The sequence below is a fragment of the Aquila chrysaetos genome, chromosome 2, assembly GCF_900496995.4.
Source record: "Aquila chrysaetos chrysaetos chromosome 2, bAquChr1.4, whole genome shotgun sequence".
In the NCBI taxonomy this organism is placed as follows: domain Eukaryota; kingdom Metazoa; phylum Chordata; class Aves; order Accipitriformes; family Accipitridae; genus Aquila; species Aquila chrysaetos.
In genome coordinates, this window is record NC_044005.1 from 19,521,802 (window position 1) to 19,541,251 (window position 19,450).

Here is a 19,450-nt window from a genome sequence, read left to right on the forward strand (position 1 = left end):
ACCTTGTACTAAGTTAGCAGTTCTGATTAGAAATATTTTAAAAATTTGTTTCTGTTATCTTTGTTTTCTCCATGATTAGAATGCTGAAGTTTTTTTGGAAGAAGGAAGCAATTGTAAAATAGGGGTTATTTATACTTTATTATAATCTTTTTCATATGCTTACTGATCTAGATAAATAATATTCCTCATGTTGTTTGATTCCACTAATAATTGTTCCCAAACAGGGAACTGGATAACTAAAAAAAGGAGAGAGATCAGAATGTCTATAACTTGTATATATGCTTTCTCCTTTGAAATGTTAACTTATAATAGGATTGGACCTTTTTAATAGATTTACGTATTATACCAGTGAATCTATAGAAACCTTATTCAAGAAAATGTTGAGTAAGATGTTGTGGGGCATGTTCCCTGCTCTGTATTTGTAGACCTCAAATACAATATGGGGGCTGTGGGGTTGCAAATTAATGGCTTTAATGTACGCTGCTAGCCTAAACAGCTCTACCTCTAACATGTGTTTGTGTTGCAGTGGAGCTCTGTTGTAATAATTACTTTCTTTTTCCCCCTCCCTGACTGTGGGAAAACCCTTGTGTCATAGCCTGCAAAGAATGAAAGTGTGGTTTCCATGAGGGAATGTTTGTGGAAATAATCTCCTCCAGTAAGTTTTGCCATCAAAGTTCCCCTTGTGAAGGGTAAAACTTGTAATTGCCCATAGCTGATTATTTCACCTAATACCCGTTTTCTGAATTGCCTTTCTCTATGTCAGTCTGCCTTGTACACTCTTACAAAATACTTAAGAGTAACGAGTATTCCCTTTGTAGATGTCATTTGTACTTCTTTCTTTTCATATTCCTAAATAACTAAAAGACAGATTTTGCAAAAAATAGTCATCTTTATAATTTATGGATATATGAAGCTTATTTTACGCTTCTGCTGCTTGTCTAAAAGTTGGTTGTGTTCTTCCATCAATCCTCTAAGAAGGAAATTGAGTATTGTACATCATGATGAAATATTACTGACTTACAATAAAGTAAAAGCATCTGATCCCAGAACATCTCATTTAATAACTTAGAAAGTACCTATTAATATTCCAATAAGAAAATTAAGTTGTCAGTGAAATTATAAGGTTCTTTGTTCTGCTTTTTAGACTATATAAATGGAGGAGAATTGTTTACTCACCTTTCACACAGAGAGAGATTCTCAGAAAGCGAGGTGCAAATTTACATTGGGGAAATCGTTTTGGCACTTGAACATCTCCACAAGGTAAGGTAACTTTATCCTAGTGCTGATTTTGTGCAACTACAGCTGTATTCTTTTCACATCATATAAAGTTAGTAAGGAGAACTATATTTTTAGATTGTTTTAAATTCAAAGTAACTTTATCTGGCAATGAGACGTTAGTTTTATAATTAGAAATACTTCCCAGTGAAGTGTCTATTCATGTGCACCAGATTAAGGCTGCAAGTTTTTGTCTGCAGTGTGAAGAGTGTTGTTATTGACAAATGATGGTTAATTTTTAGTAATCCTTATGAAATGGTGTATATCAATAAAACTAATTTTTAGTCAACGTGAACAGTGTTTGGGTTGCACTGTTATTCAGTTGTCCTTGTTTTGATACAACTGAACAGCAGAGTTCTGAAATTTTGGCACAACTGTAAACACGAGAAGTGTTACAGTTTTCAGAGGTAGTTTTAAGTACATTTGTAGACAATTACAAAGCATGCATGTATGGTCTAGAACACATTACAGAAGCATCCATTTTCATTCTTAATGAAAGCTGAACTGAGTTTTGCACTCAACAGCAAGGGTTCAGTCACTTTTAGATTCAAAGGATATAGTATGTCCTTTAAGACATTAATGTACAGTGTAATTTCTGAGAATTTTTAAGTCACTCAAAGTTATTTCTTCAAAGGCATTTTAAAGTTGACCTTTTTGAGTTGCAACTTTCAGGTGTCAGATTAATAATGGGAGTTTTGCTAGCTTCATATTTAAATGCAATCAACAATGTCTCCTTGATGTGGTTACACTGACTTGGAAATACTTTTTCTTCTGTTTGCAGTTGGGGATTATCTATCGGGATATAAAACTTGAGAATATTCTCCTTGATTCTGATGGCCACGTGGTGCTGACAGACTTTGGTCTGAGTAAGGAGTTTCTTACTGATGAGGTGAGTATTTGAATCTCCAGTAAGTGTGGACAGAATCCAGCAAGATCACAAAGTCAGATTCTGTCTCATTGAAATCATAAACACATTTGAGAGGGGAGGAAAAACTGCCTTCTAGACTCTTACTTCATAGAACAAAATCTAGTAGTCTGTTCTACTGGATTTTGAGCTTTCAAATCATTGGTCTTTCGCCTGCCAGTGTTGTCAGACATTTTTGTCTGTTCTAGTTTTCCCTGACATGCCTTCATGCTCCCTCCTGCTGCCCTTTATGTGAAAAAGGAGAGATCCACATAAGTCTGAAAAGCCACTTATATTATCATTTTCAGATGCCTTTTTAAAAATGCTTGACTGTGCTAATACTTTGCAGTGACTAGGCAAATGGTATGCTATGACTCTTCTTTATGCTAATAATAATTAATGTATTATTATCTTGTCTCTTTCTCATATATTTGTGTCACTTCTGATAAGCTTAATTGCAAGCTTTTAGGATAAAAGCTTATCTCTTATTAAATATGTGCATAGTACCTAACATAGTGATCTCTGACTGTTGACATTAGTTGTTAATTACTTGTAAGGTTCAGTTTTATCTCCAATGTTTTTTAGATTTCAGAGAGTCAAAATTGCGCAGGATTTTACTTCTGAGAGAATTTAAAAATGGCTGTTTTTTGGCTTTCACTTTAGGTATCGGAGGTATTGAAATCTGGGACTGCAGATCTAAAAGTCTTTGTTACAAGCAGCAAAGGGGTTTTCTAAAAATAGGTAACTGGTAGTTTCCTCTAGAATATTTGCATTTCAAATGGAGTCTGGTAGGATTTGGGAGGTACCATTTTAAGAGATATGAAATGTTACTTTCTGAAGAAGGAAATAGTACAGGTAATGTTAGTATATTCCTTTTAAATTATAGCAAGAAACCAAGAGGAGGTTCAACTGGCATGACAAGGGATTAGCAGCAGATTGCCAGACCAGTGCAAGAGAGGACATACAGAGAGATGCAGTTTTCAGCAGGAAAGAATGATAGTAAAAGGTGTGGCTAGGGAGAGTAGGACCTGCTTAGAGTTGAGAGAAGCTGTGCTGGGCAGAAAAGACAAAGTAAAGTACATGGAATGGTATTACTGCACCGATGTGAGAGAAAAGGAGCAGTATTCCAGCCTTTGAGCCAAAGCTGAATGAAACTGAAATCTTCCCTGTGATAAGAATGTCAAAATGAATCAGGACCTTCTTTAAGTCTCAAAACAGTTGGTTTTAGGAAATATACGTATTTTTCATCTGTGCTCACCTTCAGGACATCTTTTACAAGCAAGGAAAGGGTAGGACTTGGATAAGCATCAGAGATGCCTGTCTGCTTTTCCCACACTCTGAATCAGATTCCTCTTTCTCTAGTCATTAAATAAAGCAGTCTTGCTGCTTGGTCATTTAATGTTGGTTCCTCTGACTCTAATGCATTCTGGTTTTAGTATATACCTCAGAAATCTCTTAATTTATTTGTTTCTCATATTCTCCTTCATGTTTTATATTTGTCTTACCTGTCAAAAAACTCAACATCTCTAGTGTTTTTTTTAAGGAAAAAAGTAATTGCAATTGTATTGTTTGCTTTCAAAATCTAAGAAATTATCTGCACTTGACTACAGTTTTCATGTGTGCTATTGTAATTTAGCTACTGAACCTAAACATGATTAGAATGACCCATTCAAACATAGAAATTGACATTTCATATTGTATTCTCTGTAGACTATTCAACTACTACTAGAACGCTTACAATTCACATTACAAAAAACACTCACACTTCTGAACCAATGTACTCACAAGAGGTAAAATTTGCCTGTATGACTGCATAGCTTTATATTTGTTTTCATGCTCATTGGGTAGCTCTTTTAAATAAAATTACACAACCGCATGTCAGATAAGAATATAACATTCGCAATTTAATCAGAGCAGTATGATTTCCTTTCTCCCCCTTCCTTCACACTTCATCCCTGGCCCACCCGGCTTCTTGCAAGAACTTTGACATTAAAAAAGTATACTTACGCAAGTGGAATTTATTCTAGTAACCCCCCTCTTTGGATTGTATTTTCTGAAACAAGATATATTGAGGTTAAGAATGTATAAAAAGCATCAGCAATTACAAGTATGTACTATGTTTAGAATTCTTATCAGAGAGAATTCTTTACCATGTATTTATGAATTTCGGATGGTTTTGTAGTCAGGGATACTTGCTAGGAAACGTCATAGTTCAATGTTTTTATTATCTTGGCTTTAATCTGATGGTTGTTAAATATTTCCAGGTACCTGAGCAAATATAGAATCTAACAGAAGTTGTTTTATGATAAAAAGAGTGTACTCTTTCTTGACTGTAATAACTATAGCAGATTAATTGACTATTCAACAACGAAGAGATGGGAAGCTGCTTTTCCTAAGCACTGTTTAAGTGAAAGGAAGCAAATCCATGTGACTTCTAGGAAAACAGAAACCTATTGATTTCTGCCATGCAGCTGCTGAAGCACGAGTGTGAAGACTGCATTGTCAAGTATCCTCTTCGTTTTACAATTATTATGTGAAAGTGCTTATTATATGCAAGAGTTACAAATCCAAGCTGAAAACGGTGTGGTTTTAAGAGCTTTGAAGCATTTTATGCTACTGTTTTGCTAAAAACTGAAATTTGTGTTGTACAAGTGAAATGGCAGTCTGGTTTTGCCTTTGTTTTATCTTTAAAATGAAGTCCCTATGCTTGTATTTGCATGCAAAAAGAAGAAATAACCTGACTGGAATAAAGTAGTTGAATAAAAATGAATTTTTACATAGGATAGGTCAGTATTACAAGGTATTGAGGTATGAAATGACTTCTGATAGTCAAATTTTATTTAGTATCTCATGAAGACCTACAGTTTGACTAGCCTAATGACAGAATGGGATTAGGTAAGAGATTGAGATTGAAATGAATAGTAACTTTTTAGTATTAAGTTTTATGGCATTTGCATTCTTAGCCTCATGATGAATTTAAGGCTAGTCTTTCGGATTTTTAACACTCAATGGAATTGCAAAGAAAATTGGGGTAAAAAAGACCCTTTTTAGCCTTATGCTTTTGTGCATCTCTGTTGAGTTCCTGTCTAACTGGGATGTAGAATATATTTGCACGTGACATTAATATAAATTATTATCGGGGGTGTGGGGAATTGATAGGACTGACAGACTTTGTATTGAAACTTATACAACACTGTTTTGTTCATTGCATAAGTGCAGTCACTTTGCTTTTTTTTTTCCAAGAGTCTTGCATTTCATTTGCCTTTAAAAAAACCAAAACTCCTAAATGGGTATTTTTTTTTTTTGCCATCTTATTTCTTGTGTAGTATCTCTATCTTCTGGATTTGTGGCTTAGGCATATTTTTATCTTTTTATCTCATTAATAGCTCTACTTGTATGCTGGAATTGTTTTGATTTGGTTAATATCAGCTTAACCTAGTCATCAGGCCTGGTCTTCATTTTAATATTTATTGTTAAAATGCTACTTAATTTTTTAAAATCTTTTTTTCCCACTCCCTTTAGTTTTGTAACTACACTAAAATTATATATATATATATAGAGAGAGAGAGAGATCTTTATATCTTAGAAAAAATAATCTGAACACATTCATTGAATTATTGTAGTAGTAATCTATTCTATTGGACCATGCATAACAATTAACAGTTTTCTTGCTAATTAAATCCCATAAAGTACACTTCCTTCCAGAGTATAGTGACATGCTCAGTTCTTCTGCACTGGTACACATCTTCTGCATTAGCTAAAGTTTGTTTTGAAGTTTTGTGTTTGCTTAATGAAGTGTAAAAAAAATAAATTATGTAGTAAATACTGAACATTGTCAGTCTTCCAACAATGTATCTGAGAGCATACAAATGCCTTAATAAATAAGAGTAGATATTTTGTGTGAGGGATGATTGAATTGTAATCTAAGTCAGTTGGATGGATATCTGTATACTTCTGTCTGATGTGTAGAATGAATAGTTCAGATATAGTGTTTTTTTCCTATCTGAAAATCTCTTGATCAGAGTTGCAAATTTAGTTATAACTGTCAGATGCTTTTCACTGTTGAATTGTTGTTTGTTTTTGTTTATTAGCTGGTCGAGTAAACATTTTGTTCTGGAAAGAAAGTTAGTATGTAATTTGAAAAGATTTTAAAGGAAATTTCTTTAAAGGAAAAATGATAAAAAGCTGCTTAGTACACTATGGATTTTAATAGATGAAATAGGAAGAGATTTGTACACATTCTTAGAGCAGTTTAAAGGTAGTCCAGAACAGAGGGAAGTGACTACAACTTGACTCTTGTTTAGTGCTGTATGAACTGTCATCTCACTTGAGTGACCTGGCAGGTAAGCTGTGCATTTAACTTTAAAAGACGCTTTATAATTGTCCAATTAAAGTAATAATGTCTGATCATTGAAATTTGATAGTGCATCCTCTGAACATTGAGCATCCTCTTGTGAAGATGAGTTAGAATAATCCATGCCATGGATGGCTGTTACTGTATCTGCTTGTGTTTTAGTTAAATTGTTCAGTGATGTAGACATAGCATAGTATAAGGAGTAGATTTACATTTCTGCAAAGAGGAAAAAGTAAGAAAGAGTAAACTGAAGTTAGGCCACAGAAGTGAACAATGGTTATAGATCTGTGTGTATAATTAGTCATTATTTCCCTTATTTTGGAAAAGGAAATGAAATGATGGCAAAACCTTTTTGCTTTAATTGATGTACTTCTGTTGGCGTTTTAAGTGTCCTGAAATTGAATATTGAGAACATACCAAACACTCTAAAGGCACGTAACTGAACTGGACTCATTCAATTGCAAAACCAGGTCATCAGTGATCAGATGACTGTTCATGCCTTAGCCCAAGAAGTATCCCTTTTTCAGTGCTTATCACAAAGATGATTGTGCTTTCCCAGCATGGAGCAGTAATGGAGAAGACTGGAGCACAAAATACATTCTGCCCAGATTTTTATGCCAAAATCTCAAAGTGCCATGAAGAATTTTTGCAAATGAGATCATGATTTCTTACAGTGACTGTTCTAAGGATACTGTTTTCCTATTGTGATATACCACTTAAAAATCACATTTTGGGGAGAAATACTGATCTGTGTGTTACATAGCCTGGTATCTTCTATCGAATCTTAGAATAATATGTTGCTAGTCAATCTGGGAAAATTTTCTTTCTGTTTCCCAAGGGGAAAAAAAAAGTAACTTTTTGAGTGAAAATGCTGCCATCCTCAATGTTTTTTTCTCATAGATTTTTTTTTTTAAATTTCTTTTTTTTTTTTTTTTACTTCTTGACTTACTGTGGATACTTAACTTCAATGAAACTTGGGCGATCAGGTGTGAAACACTTATATGACCAGAGACTCATGGCCATATGAAAATTAATTTAGAACCAGATGGATTGCATTTGAGCAAAATTGTTTGCTCCTACTCCTCTACCTTTTACATCTGGTGCTCTCTGATACTATAAATGTTTATTTGGCATCTCCTATGCATTTTTTTCTTTACATTCTCTTTTTTAAAAATAAATTTTTGAAGGCTTGCAACGGCAGTTAGTAGAATTCTTCACAGAATTGATATTCTTTTATACCTTATAATTTTGTCTCTCTTTGAAGAAAGAGGATTTTTTCAGGTTTTGCGTTGTATACAGTTTTCTCTTTTGGTACTGTTACCTCTCTCTCCTCAAAAGATGATGCTTTAGAAGACAAAGTCTTCCAAAAATTGGAATTTTGAGAAGAACCTAGTACAGAACATTCATCTGGGGTGACAGTGGTACATACTTGCATTCCTCCCACACAATAATGTGCTGTTTCTGCCTGCAGAACTGAGACTTTTGTTTTCTTTTTCTCTTAGTTATTTGATTTACAAATCCATTCTCAGGAACTGGCTTAAAGAATTCCTTGCAGAATTGCAATTGTGTTGCACTGCGAAAGCAAACATAGCTGTTGTATAAATCTGTGAAAAGGGTTTCTTGAACTTCCACTCAACATTCGATGAGGGCATAGCCTTGCATTGAGTTATGTTTTGGGGCCACAGCTGTAGAGGTCGCATGTTTCTTGGCTGGCATGCAGTACCAGGTTTAGCTGTTGTTGCTCTCCCTTTTAAGTGCCTGTTCTGCTGGCAGCTGCTGGCAGGCAAATCTCATTCTTGCTTGAAAAATTCAGTAGTCTGATTCCATGTCTGTTTTGGAAGCAGAAGTCACAAGTGTGTCTAGCTCTGGAATGAAGTATAGTAACCAACATGGTATTTTGACTTAACTGGCTTCTTCAAGTAGGAACAGCCACCAGGGTAGGATTTTTAATTAAATTCAGATGACCTTATACAATTTTTTTTTTAATTAATTCTTCTTGAGATGACACTTCAAACTAGTGGACCTTTGATCTGCCATATTGCAACCATTCTTGGTCTAGTCTCAACCTTTACTTTTGTACTACAGTCTTCATTATGATTTTGTTGAATGCAGCAGAGCAGTCTGTCTAGTGTACCATTAAACATTTTTCCTGTTTTTGTTGTTCTTCCTCTGTCTCCTACAGAGATCATACTTTTGGTCCCGAGTAGAAGTTACAGCTACAGAAGCAACAGTCCACAGCTGAGAGGTCTTTTGGGTGAAGCTGTATTCTTTCTGATATGGACAGCTTAATTAGCCAGTGTTATGTCTGGGTATTAGGACCAAAAAGGCTCCCAAAAGAATTCTAAAAAAAAAAAAAAAGTGAGAAAGAAGAAACCAGTCAGTCTGGCATGCACTTTGTTGGAACAGGATTTTTCGTTTTCATTTTAAATCTACATCATGTCTTTGAATCATGAGAGGGCTTTTCTGTCAGTTTTCATAGGTGTTCCTAAATTGAGGCTATAATCATAGTTATTCTGGAAAATTAAAATGATGGCAAAGAATGTTACAGATCTGAATTCTATGGAAACAGTTTTGCTTTGGTTTTTTTTTTCTTGGTGCATTTTTATTTTTGAGGTAAACATCAATAAAATCACTTCCAGATAGGATAATCTCTAAGGTTTACTGAAGGTGTAAGGCCTGTTTCTGCATGTAATTTAGGCTTTTCATTCTTTACTTGCTGTTTTTCTGAAATGCAAAATCCATTCAGCAGGTCAGCTTGTTAGTAGCACCTCTGCTATGTGACCTCTACAGTATTGTAAGTAAATTTCCACTTACAACAGTATTGTTTTTATTTATCCTATGGTCCTGGTTGTCTCATTAAACTTACCAAGGGCACTGTAATGGCTCAATCAATAGCTTACAGGCAGTTTGCTCATAGCTGATGTATGAGATATTCTATGTGATACTGCTGAACTCTTCAGCTGCTTAAGTTCTTCAGTGTTCTGATCTGTTTCTAGAGGAACCGTGGTTCTTGACTAGTTTGTCAGGGCGCAGCAGGATGGGGAGACTGCTCCCCGCATCAGTGCAAGCTGGGAGCTAAGAGTGACAGCAAGGCAGGCATGGATCAGTATGCTCACTGACCAGTGGCACAATCCCACGCTTGCCAAACAAGTCTAGTGGCAGTTAGACAGGCTCAGACAACAGTCCGGTGGTTATCAGACAAGCTTGTTGTAAGGATGGAAGCGTGAGGTCAAGCCAGGATTTGAAGGTGGATCAGGATCAGCGAGGTACACAGCGAAGTGCAGGCATATCTGCAGCACAGCTGATGCAAGGATTAAGAATGGAAGCCTGAATTTCAGCTCCCCACTGAAGGTGGAGGAGGCCCCTGACAAGGTTCCACACAGGTTACTCAGCTGCATTGTGTCAGTGTTGGTCCTGAGCACAGATGCCTTAACCCCTAGGATTGGGGAAGGAGGTTGCAGAACCTGTTGATAAGCTCAGGGCCCTGACAGGGTTATCCTAGGTAAGTTTTTCACTATTTATGCTTGTAGCCAAAACCTGAGTTATGGCTTTCAGAACTCTAATTGCATCCACTCACAGCTGTATGGAATAGCTACAGTAATGATACTGTCCCTTGTATTCTAGAAATTCTGCTGTATTTTTTTTTTCTGATTGGTATTATTTGCTACACTACTGATGAAGCTCAGAGAGGGTCTAATTAATGCAACCTGGAAGTTAACTTTGACTTTGAAGTTTCTTTAACAAAGGAAGAAAGACAACGGTGGACTTGAAACATTTGTTTAGAGGTACAAGCAGTTAAGGAAGGTAGTTTTACTCCAGCATATTTTCCTGGGTTAGTCAAATGAAAAGCAACCGTGAGACTTCCCTAGCACAGAACGAATACTGGCATCTGTGCATTCCTGGAAATGATCTACCACTTTAGGTATTTGAGGACATTAAGAAATGGATTATATGTTGCTGTTGAAAAGACAAAAAAAGATTTCATTTGATAACCTGTGAAACTCTTTAGGTGGGCCCATACCCATAGTTAAGTCTGAGTCTTACTCCTGAATGCAGTATATATTCTTTCTAGCCTTTATTGTCTGAATTTGTTTATTTCTCAATGAATTACTTTTTTCTTCAGTGACCTCATAAAAATAGTAGAATGAGTGATGCTTCTGTCAATTTGCAAATATGCATTGAATAAACTAAAATGGTTAGAAGGGACAGTTTAGTGTGTATTGTTTAAAATGTTCTTCCTTATTAACTAAGAAATTAGTAAAACCATAAAATACAAGGGTCATTTGCCATACTATTGTGGCTGAAGTTATTCCTATTACACTGATACTGATAAATACGCACACTAAGAGATTGTGGGAACCTCACAAAAACACACTAGCATTATTCTTCAAGAGGATTCACTGCCTGTTTAGTGTGTTTCCAGTACTGTTACCTCTTGCTGCCATTTTCTAGTTCTGAATTGGAGTCTGCTTTTCTGCCTTACCCTCTTGAATGAGACCTTCCGTGGAAGTGTAACATGCAGGTTTCATTTGGGATGACTTGTTCATCACTGGTTGAAGTGTCACAGTCCTAGACAGGTATCAGTTACAAGTATTTCTGCAAAGAGTGTTGGGACTTCTGCAAGTTCAATTTAATTAGTATCAGGAGCTGTTAAATACTCTACTGCAAAGTTAGATACTTGGTATCTTTTGGGACAGTGTTGCTGTCCCATGCAATTTTTTTACTGAAGTCTTCATGAGAACGTACTAGGGACATTAGCTTCTATCATTGAATCTTCAAAACAGAATGATACAATCTATTGTATGTCTTTTGTTTGAGCAGACTGACTTTTCTTGTGCTACACTCTTGCAGCTGATGCAAAAGAAAGAGCAGACGTTACCACACAAAGTTAAGACCATGTGAGAAGAAGCATATGAGAAGTCATAGAAATTATTCTGTGGGTTTCCTGTTCAGAATTTGTATGAAACACTACTTGAGAAATAGAATTTTTCTTAGGTACAGTTAGTATATTGATAATCATACCACAAAAGGAAATAGTCGTTTGAGGAACTTTACAAACAGTTCTGGATTTATCCAATATAACCTTGCAGTCTGTGACAGTATCCAGCACAATTCACAGCAGTCTTTTTGCAGATACCAGAACTATCTGGCAAGGCCAAATCATGAAAAATCTGCTATATTAAGTCCCCTTTCTTAGCTTTGTAAAGGCTTGTGAAGCATTCTGTATACCTAAAGATTTCTGTACATTAGGGAAATGTTTCCTGGCACAGTTGAAACATGCTATGTTCCAGTCTCATTGAATCATAGACTTGTAGAATATCTTGAGTTGGAAATGGCCCACAAGGATCATCAAGTCTTACTCCTGGCTCCACACAGGGCCACTGAAAAGTTAAACCATATATCTAAGACCGTTTTCCAAACACTTTCTTGAACACTGACAAGCTTGGGGCCATGACCACTTCCCTGAGGAGCTTACTCCAGTGCTTGACCACCCTCTCAGTGAAGCACTTTTTTTCCTAATATCCAATTTGAACTTCCCCTCATGCAGCTTTAAGTCATTCCCTTCCTTCCTATCACCGGACACCAGAGAGAAGAGGAGATCAGCACTTCCCTCTCCGCTCCCCATCATGAGAACATTGTAGACAGCAATAAGGTTACCCCTCCATCTCCTCTGCTCTTAGCTGAACAAACCTAGTACCCTCATCTGCTCCTGAAAAGTCATGCCCTCTAGTAGTCCTTTCACCATCTTTGTTGCCCTCCTTTGGACACATTCTAATATTTTTATATCCTTATATAGTGGAGCCTAAAACTGCACACAGTACTCAAGGTGAGGCTGCACCAGTAATGTGTATAGTGGGACTATGGTTTTTTTTTTGACTTGTTAACTATAATGTGCTTAATGTACCCAGGATACAGTTGGTCCCTTTTTTCTACCCAGGCACACTGATGACTCATACTGAGCTTACCATCAACTGAAACCCCTGAATCCTTTTCTGTAGGGCTGTACTCCAGCCTCTTGTCCCCTGATCTCTCATTGCAGGAGGGATCAACTGCCTCTAGTTTACTTCATTAGAGATTGGTTGATGTACCTAGGAAACATCAATCACTTCAAGGATGAAGGTTCTCTCTGTGTGTTTCTGCTCCTTGTAGTTTGTGGTATCCAGCAAGCAATCATCTCAGCTGAACTTCTTGAGAGCCAAAAGCACAACATCCCTGCAGATCTTATTTACCCTAGAACATAAGTTGGAAATGCACTATCTTGTGCAAGAATTGCAATACTGTGGTGTCAAAGAAATTTTAACATCTGCCATTCATTTCTATTCCATGTGATCCCTTCCCCAATTGTGCGTCGTATCCTTGAGCAAAGACATCTTTTTTTGGCATCTTCATCTCCCAAAAATTTACCACATGCCATGCACCTGGTAATATAAGAAGACTTACCCTCCATCAGAGAAGAAAACTTGAGTTGTAAATACTTAGGAATAACAATCAAGATTACAAATTTTCATGTGCCAGAATGTTTATTCACTAAATAGAATTCAGAGCAAGGTCTTTATATTGATCATAACTTCACCAGTTCCAAAAGGTTGGTTTGAAAATTTAAATCTTCTGGAGACTGGTTTTCTTTTTGTCATATATATATTAAATGCAGACTGCTTCCAATTTGTTGTGGGAGAGAGGCATTTTCACAGAAGAGTAGTGGATTTTACTTGCAGCCCAGAGTATTTTATAGAAGTTGAAACATAGTAGTAGCTCACATGATTTATATGGTATACACATTCACATTAAGTACAACCTGTTACGTGATTGCTTAAAGAGAAGACCCAAGATATGCAGAATTTCAGCTAAACTATGTTTTTTGTATGTTTGATTTTTCATCTATATACCTGATTTGAAAGCTGGTATGAGAATTTTACTACCCATGGATTAAGAAGGAATTGTCCTTGACTTTAAGTAGAAAGACTGTATCTGTATTAGATTAAAAACCTTGTTTAAACCTGCTATGCGATTTCAGAGTACCTCCAACAACAGTTAATCATTCCTCTTGTCTTGCAAGGTCATAACATTTTGAAACCCTCATAATGATGAGGTCAGATGAAGTGAATGAAGCAATTTTATTTGCCAACTAACAAGTAGGGACAAGTATAGGAATGTCACAAGAACATTGCTGAAATCTGTGGAAGAACCCAGCCAAAACATGCATAGTAATTCTATTATTTCTTTGTAACAAAAATGTGACAAGAACTTAGTAAGTAATTCTTGTCTGGATTGGAGAATTTTTCAGTGGACTTGTGGAGAGTCAGCCCTGAGAGCAGACCTGAATGCCTTCAGTGAGCTTCTGTCTGGCTACCTGGTTCCCCTCTGTTCCATTGTACCCCCTTGCTCTGTGTCACTAGGTGCTACTCAGTCACAGAGTTGTTGCTGACAGATGAAATACATGCCATCAGAGACTGCAACTCTGACTGTCCAACTATAGAGGTTGTCTTTGTGTTCTTTGGCCCAACAGCACTTAGTGTTTCTAGGTTTTGTTGTCATTTTTTAATATTGAATACACTAAAGGAGTAATTCTTAACCTATTTGATTATGTTCCTAGAATATTTTTTATGAATACGGAATGCAAGGAAATGAAAGTCCAAGCCAATTTAATAGCTGAGAGGTGCCCTTTCCCTAATAATGTGTAGTTTCCATTTCTTGAAATTCTTACACTAGAAATTATGTACTCTAGGGTTTAACCAAGCCTTTTGACCATATCCTACCATCGCTTCTATTAGCAAGAAATTCCTATTAGAGAACACATACACTATTAAAGAACATTTAGAGAAAAGGAACTTTGGTTTTTGATGTTTTTTTTTTTTAAGTTTCAAAATTCATTTAAGGAGTCAAGTTTCATGGTTCGAAGGAATGCGCTAGTAGTATGGTTTCAGAATCTGTCGTATCTCATGTTCAGAGTAGTAGTCCAGCTCAGTTAAGAAGAAAGTATTCGTGCATTAAGTAGTTGGAGAACAGAAGAAGTCTGTTCTGTTTCAAAGGTGACCTTTCATGTAGTTGGAGAAGTGTGTCCTAATTGTGAATGCTGAAAAGAATGGCTTCAGTGAATACTTGGCTAATCCTCTGGCTAAAATGTGTTTGCGCAAAGACTGTTGTGAATAAAATAAGCTGTAGGATTGTAAGACGCAAGTGTCTGTTGGAGCAGAGGCATGTGGTGTTTGAATGCAGTTCATCAAGTTGAAGTACTTCAAAGGCCATATATTTAAATGTTAAATAATATGTCTTCAAATGGCAGAATGACTGTGTTGAGGCATTTGAATGCTTTCCATATCTGCATTTACACTTTGGAGATAAAATCACAAATTCTGAAGCATTTTCCCAAAGCACTATTTGTATGGCAAATAAATGCTCTCCTTAGGCTTGGTGCGCATGTATAGAACAGTGTACTTGGAGTATGCCTCAGTGTTCTGAGCCAGATAGTCTAGATAGAGCATCTGGTTATTCTTTGCAGGTGTGGAGTTTGTTTGTTTGTTTGTTTTTGTTTTACCTATGTTAGTATTCTGTTAGCTAGCTTTATCTCAACTCACCCTTTCTAGCATTCACACCTCTGTAGTCTTCCTTCATGTTCTTGTTTGGTGCTTTGCTTTGATGTGTGTTTGTCAGGCCTCTGAAATGATCTTGTGGGTTCTTAAGACTTTGATCTTTTTTTTACTTTTTTTACTTTTGTTTTTGCTCCCATTTTTCCAATGGTCAAATGGTATGCTCCAGTTTGCTCAGTCTGTCTCTTGTACCAACAGCCAATTTCACAACAGTTGGGTGCATTTTGTGCTTGATGTTTGTATAGATTGTATGCTTCTCTTGATGTAACTTCTAGTTACCTGCAGAAGTCTAAACAGAAATCTTATTTTCTTTAGTACTCAGCAACAACATACTGATGACACCACTGACTCAGGAGGTACTCAACACATCATCCCTTGCCTGCTTGTCTTGAACCTTTCAATATGGGTCATCTCCTTTTGCTCTGGGGCTGCTTTGGAGCTCCAAAAGCTGTTCTCTGTACTTTCCTTCAAGCTGACTTGGATGCCCTGTCTGCCATGCTATGACTAAGCATGACAATCGCAAGATGCACTATCCAATTATGCAGATTTCTGTTTCCAGAGGGTATGGTTAACTTGATTTTTTTTTTTTTTTTTTGAGTCCCTGAACTAATGATGTTATCTGCTTATTGAAGGGAGTTATTATACCATGTAAAAGTCCCTTGGGATCTTGTCCTCTGCTCTAAGAAGACTTTTGGGGTTTTTTTTTTTTTCTTCTTTACATGTACTAGTTTGGCCCTGACATTCAGACAGTTGTCTGCCTGTGTCCTCCTAGCTCAAGATGTCATCAGCCAAGTATTAAAACACAGTTCATTTCTCAGATGCAGATCTTTGGGCGCATGTGATAAAATAATGCAGGCCTTTACCCCTAGGTGTTGGGAAACACCCATCCTGAATCTGTGTGTCTGTTTCTTTGTCCAGTTCCCATGCCCTTTTGGATGTGTTAGGACATTGAATCAGACATTTTCAATGCATGTGGACTGTGTGAGTTTTTTGTGGCCCTGGAAACTAACACTATCCTTCCTGCACAGTAACTTCTTAAATCAGACATAATGGAGTAGGCCTTTGTCCAAATAGTTGGCTGCCAAAAGGCAGTTTGGCCCAGTAGAGATGAGCCTTTTAGGAGCCTGTTGTACCTGTGTGATTCCTTGGCTCTCCTGAAGTCTCATCTAATTCCTGTGGTTCACTTTGGAATTACGGTTCTTGTCCCACATACCCTGTTATGACTTGCTGAACAGTAACGAGACTTAATAACTGTCTGAGCTGCCATTGCATATGTTGCTAAACTGAGTTTGTATTGCTGTAGACTAGGATGTGTACTCTCAAGGACACATCCCAGTATTATAGTAGTGACTGTTTCTCTGTCGGTCAGGCTTTTACTATAGGTGTGGTGAGTTTGATTAGTCTCTACAGAGAAATGGAGTTTCTTCCTCTTGCTTTTTTTGCCACTGTTAACATGCTTTTTTTACTTGATGAGGGAGCTCACTAGAGAACTCTGAAGGCTTAAGTCTTCTCTATCTTTGAGGAGAAAAGTTTAAGTATATGCTTTCTACAACTTCAGGTAGTTTCAAATGCCTGCCTAGCATTCCTTGGTTATAAAGCAGGGCCAAGTTATCAACTTGTTACCACAAGATCATCAAGAGCATGATTGTGCAAGACCTCAATCCATCTGTCAGCACTTTTGAGTGAATTCTGGAGCTAGGTTTTTTGATCTCTGGAAGTGGTATAATTGTGGTCAGCCTGCCAAGGTCTGTGTATATAGTCTAGCAAAGAAGACACTGCTATGAATTTTTTTTTATTTTGGTGAAGTGACTGTCTTCCAGGACAAATGCTATTCCTCATTACACCTCTCCGTCTTGGACAGTCACAGAATTCTAATTATCTGTCCTAAAGCTGCTCAATAGCTAGGTGCTGTCAACATTTCCTGGTTGGAAGACAAATTATGCCCTTTCTTTTTTGATGAAGGAAAAGGAAAATGGGATGTTAAAATAGATAATCTGGAGAAAAGGCAGCAGGGGTCATACAGAAGTATTGAAAGTGCCCTAGCAAGTTAAAGCATTTACATTTCACTAGGATGCTCAGATCAGTCAGAATGATTGCAAGGAACTCGGAAAGAGGGCAGAGCACTATCTTTTTTTATATTGCCATAAGTGAAGCGGAAAAAGTTAGAGGTCTACCCCACGTAGAGTACTAGAGTATTTATTAGAAACAAGTCTCGTCATACATGTAGGCATATCCACAGTGTCAGTGTGTAGCTCATCTCAAAGAATAAGTGTTAAGGGAATATAACTTGTTTTTCTAGTTTAACAGAGGGATGCTTTAACAAAATGAACTGCCTGGCTGTCCAGGTGAACCTATGTATGTTCATTGATCAAGAATTCTTAACAAAATTCTCTTTGTATCAGTGTCTTCATGAAAGTTGTCCCCTTACGCAGCTAACCAGTTTGAAGTAGCTACTTTGTATACCTTTACTAAAAACTATGCTGTTGCATAAACATTCAGGAATGACGATGAACTTGGTAAACAAAAAGCAGAAATCAAAACCAGCTGTTGTGTCCAGGTTATCTGTAAGCATGGAAGCACTGCTGATTGGGAACAAACATAATGACACTCTTTCAAAGACAAGGTCAATATTGTCATATTGAGTTATTAGAGATGGGTTAGCCACACTTCTCTTTCCTTCTGTTAGTGTCTGATTGCTTGCTGTTCTGCAATTCGGAAGAGGGAACCACAATGTTTAAGGCATGCATGCTGAGTGAGGGAAGAAGAATATGAGCATTCTGCGTTGTGCAAAAAATTCTTAAGCTCAAGTATTTGCAAGATGTGCATGTTCAGTGAGAGTTCACCTGTAGGTAATCCAAGTTCAGTTGTTATTTAATAACTTCCTTTCTTGTCTTACTTCTCATAACATGAAAGTATATTAATAATGTGGATTCCGGAATTTGGATTCATGTTATAAAGTTGAATGAAATGTAAATGGGGGGGGGGGGACGACGACGGACACAAAATGGGGTTTGGTTGTGGTTTTTGAAATTCAGGGGCAGGGGTGGCTGCATACTCAATTTGTGAGTGAAACGCAATTTCACAAATGAATGGTGAAATACAACTTACAGTGACTTTTTGTCACAGAAGGACAGAATGGTGGAGGTTGAAAGGGACCTCTGGAGGTCATCTGGTCCAACCCCCTTTGCTCAAACATAGTCACCTAGAGCCAGTTTCCCCATGACCATGTCCAGAAGCCTTTTGAATATCTCCAAGGAGGGAGACTCCACCACCTCTGTGGGCAACCCATGCCAGTGCTCAGTCACCCTCACAGTAAAAAAGTGTTTCCTGATGTTCAGAGGGAACCTCCTGTGTTTCAGTTTGTGCCCACTGCCTCTGGTCCTGTCACTGGGCACCACTGAAAAGAGCCTGGCTCCCCCTCTTTGCACCCTCCCTTCAGCTATTTGTACACTTTGATGAGATCCCCCTGAGCTTTCCCTTCTCCAGGTGGAACAGTCCCTGTTAGTCTGAAAGTCTATTAAGTTAGTCCCTGAAAGTCTATTAGCCTTTCCTCATATGCTTCAGTCCCTTAATCTTCTTAGTGGCCCTTTGCTGGACTCTCTCCAGTATGTCCAGGCCTCTGTTGTACTGGGGAGACCAGAATGGGACAAAAAAGGAAACTGTTAATGGAGGTAACCTTCTTTGAAAATGATTTTAAACTCATATGTAATGCATCATTGTGGTTTAACCCCAGCCAGCAACTAAGCACCACGCAGGCGCTCACTCACTTCCCCCCCACCCAGTGGGATGAGGGAGGGAACCAGGGGAAAAAAAGTAAAACTTGTGGGTTGATATAAGAACAATTTAATAGAACAGAAAAGAAGAAACTAATAATGATAATAATAACACTAATAAAATGACAATATAATAATAAAAGAATTGGAATATACAAGTGATGCACAAAGCAATTTCTCACCACCTGCCGATCGACACCCAGTCAGTCCCCAGGTGGCGATCCCCCACCTCCACTTCCCCCAGTTTATATACTAGATGTGATGTCACATGGTATGGAATACCCCATTGCCCAGTCTGGGTCAGCTGTCCTGGCTGTGTCCCCTCCCAACTTGTCATGCCCCTCCAGCCTTCTTGCTGGCTGGGCATGAGAAACTGAAAAATGCTTGTCTTCAGACTAAATGTTACTTAGCAACAACTGAAAACATCAGTGTGTTATCAACATTTTTCTCATTCCTAGCTCAGAAACATAGCACTGTACCAGCTCCTGGGAAGACTCTATCCCAGATGAAACCAGGACATGCATAATAGTAAAGACTATAAGTGACTGCCTGTAAG

At 37.4% G+C, this 19,450-nt stretch overlaps 1 protein-coding gene across 9 annotated transcripts in view; it reads left to right on the forward strand.

Moving 5' to 3' along the window:
* Positions 1 to 19,450, forward strand: part of RPS6KA5 (ribosomal protein S6 kinase A5) — an 83,998-nt gene that overhangs the window by 29,632 nt on the left and 34,916 nt on the right. For 6 of the 9 annotated variants that reach the window (XM_030006552.2, XM_030006524.2, XM_030006558.2 and 3 more), the window contains 2 exons: positions 1,145 to 1,260; positions 2,057 to 2,164. In XM_030006552.2, the coding sequence (XP_029862412.1) occupies positions 1,145 to 1,260; positions 2,057 to 2,164 (224 nt within the window). Of the gene's footprint in view, positions 1 to 595; positions 656 to 1,144; positions 1,261 to 2,056; positions 2,165 to 19,450 lie in introns of those variants that run through there. The other 3 variants (XM_041120220.1, XM_041120228.1, XM_041120219.1) reach the window with 2 other exon arrangements.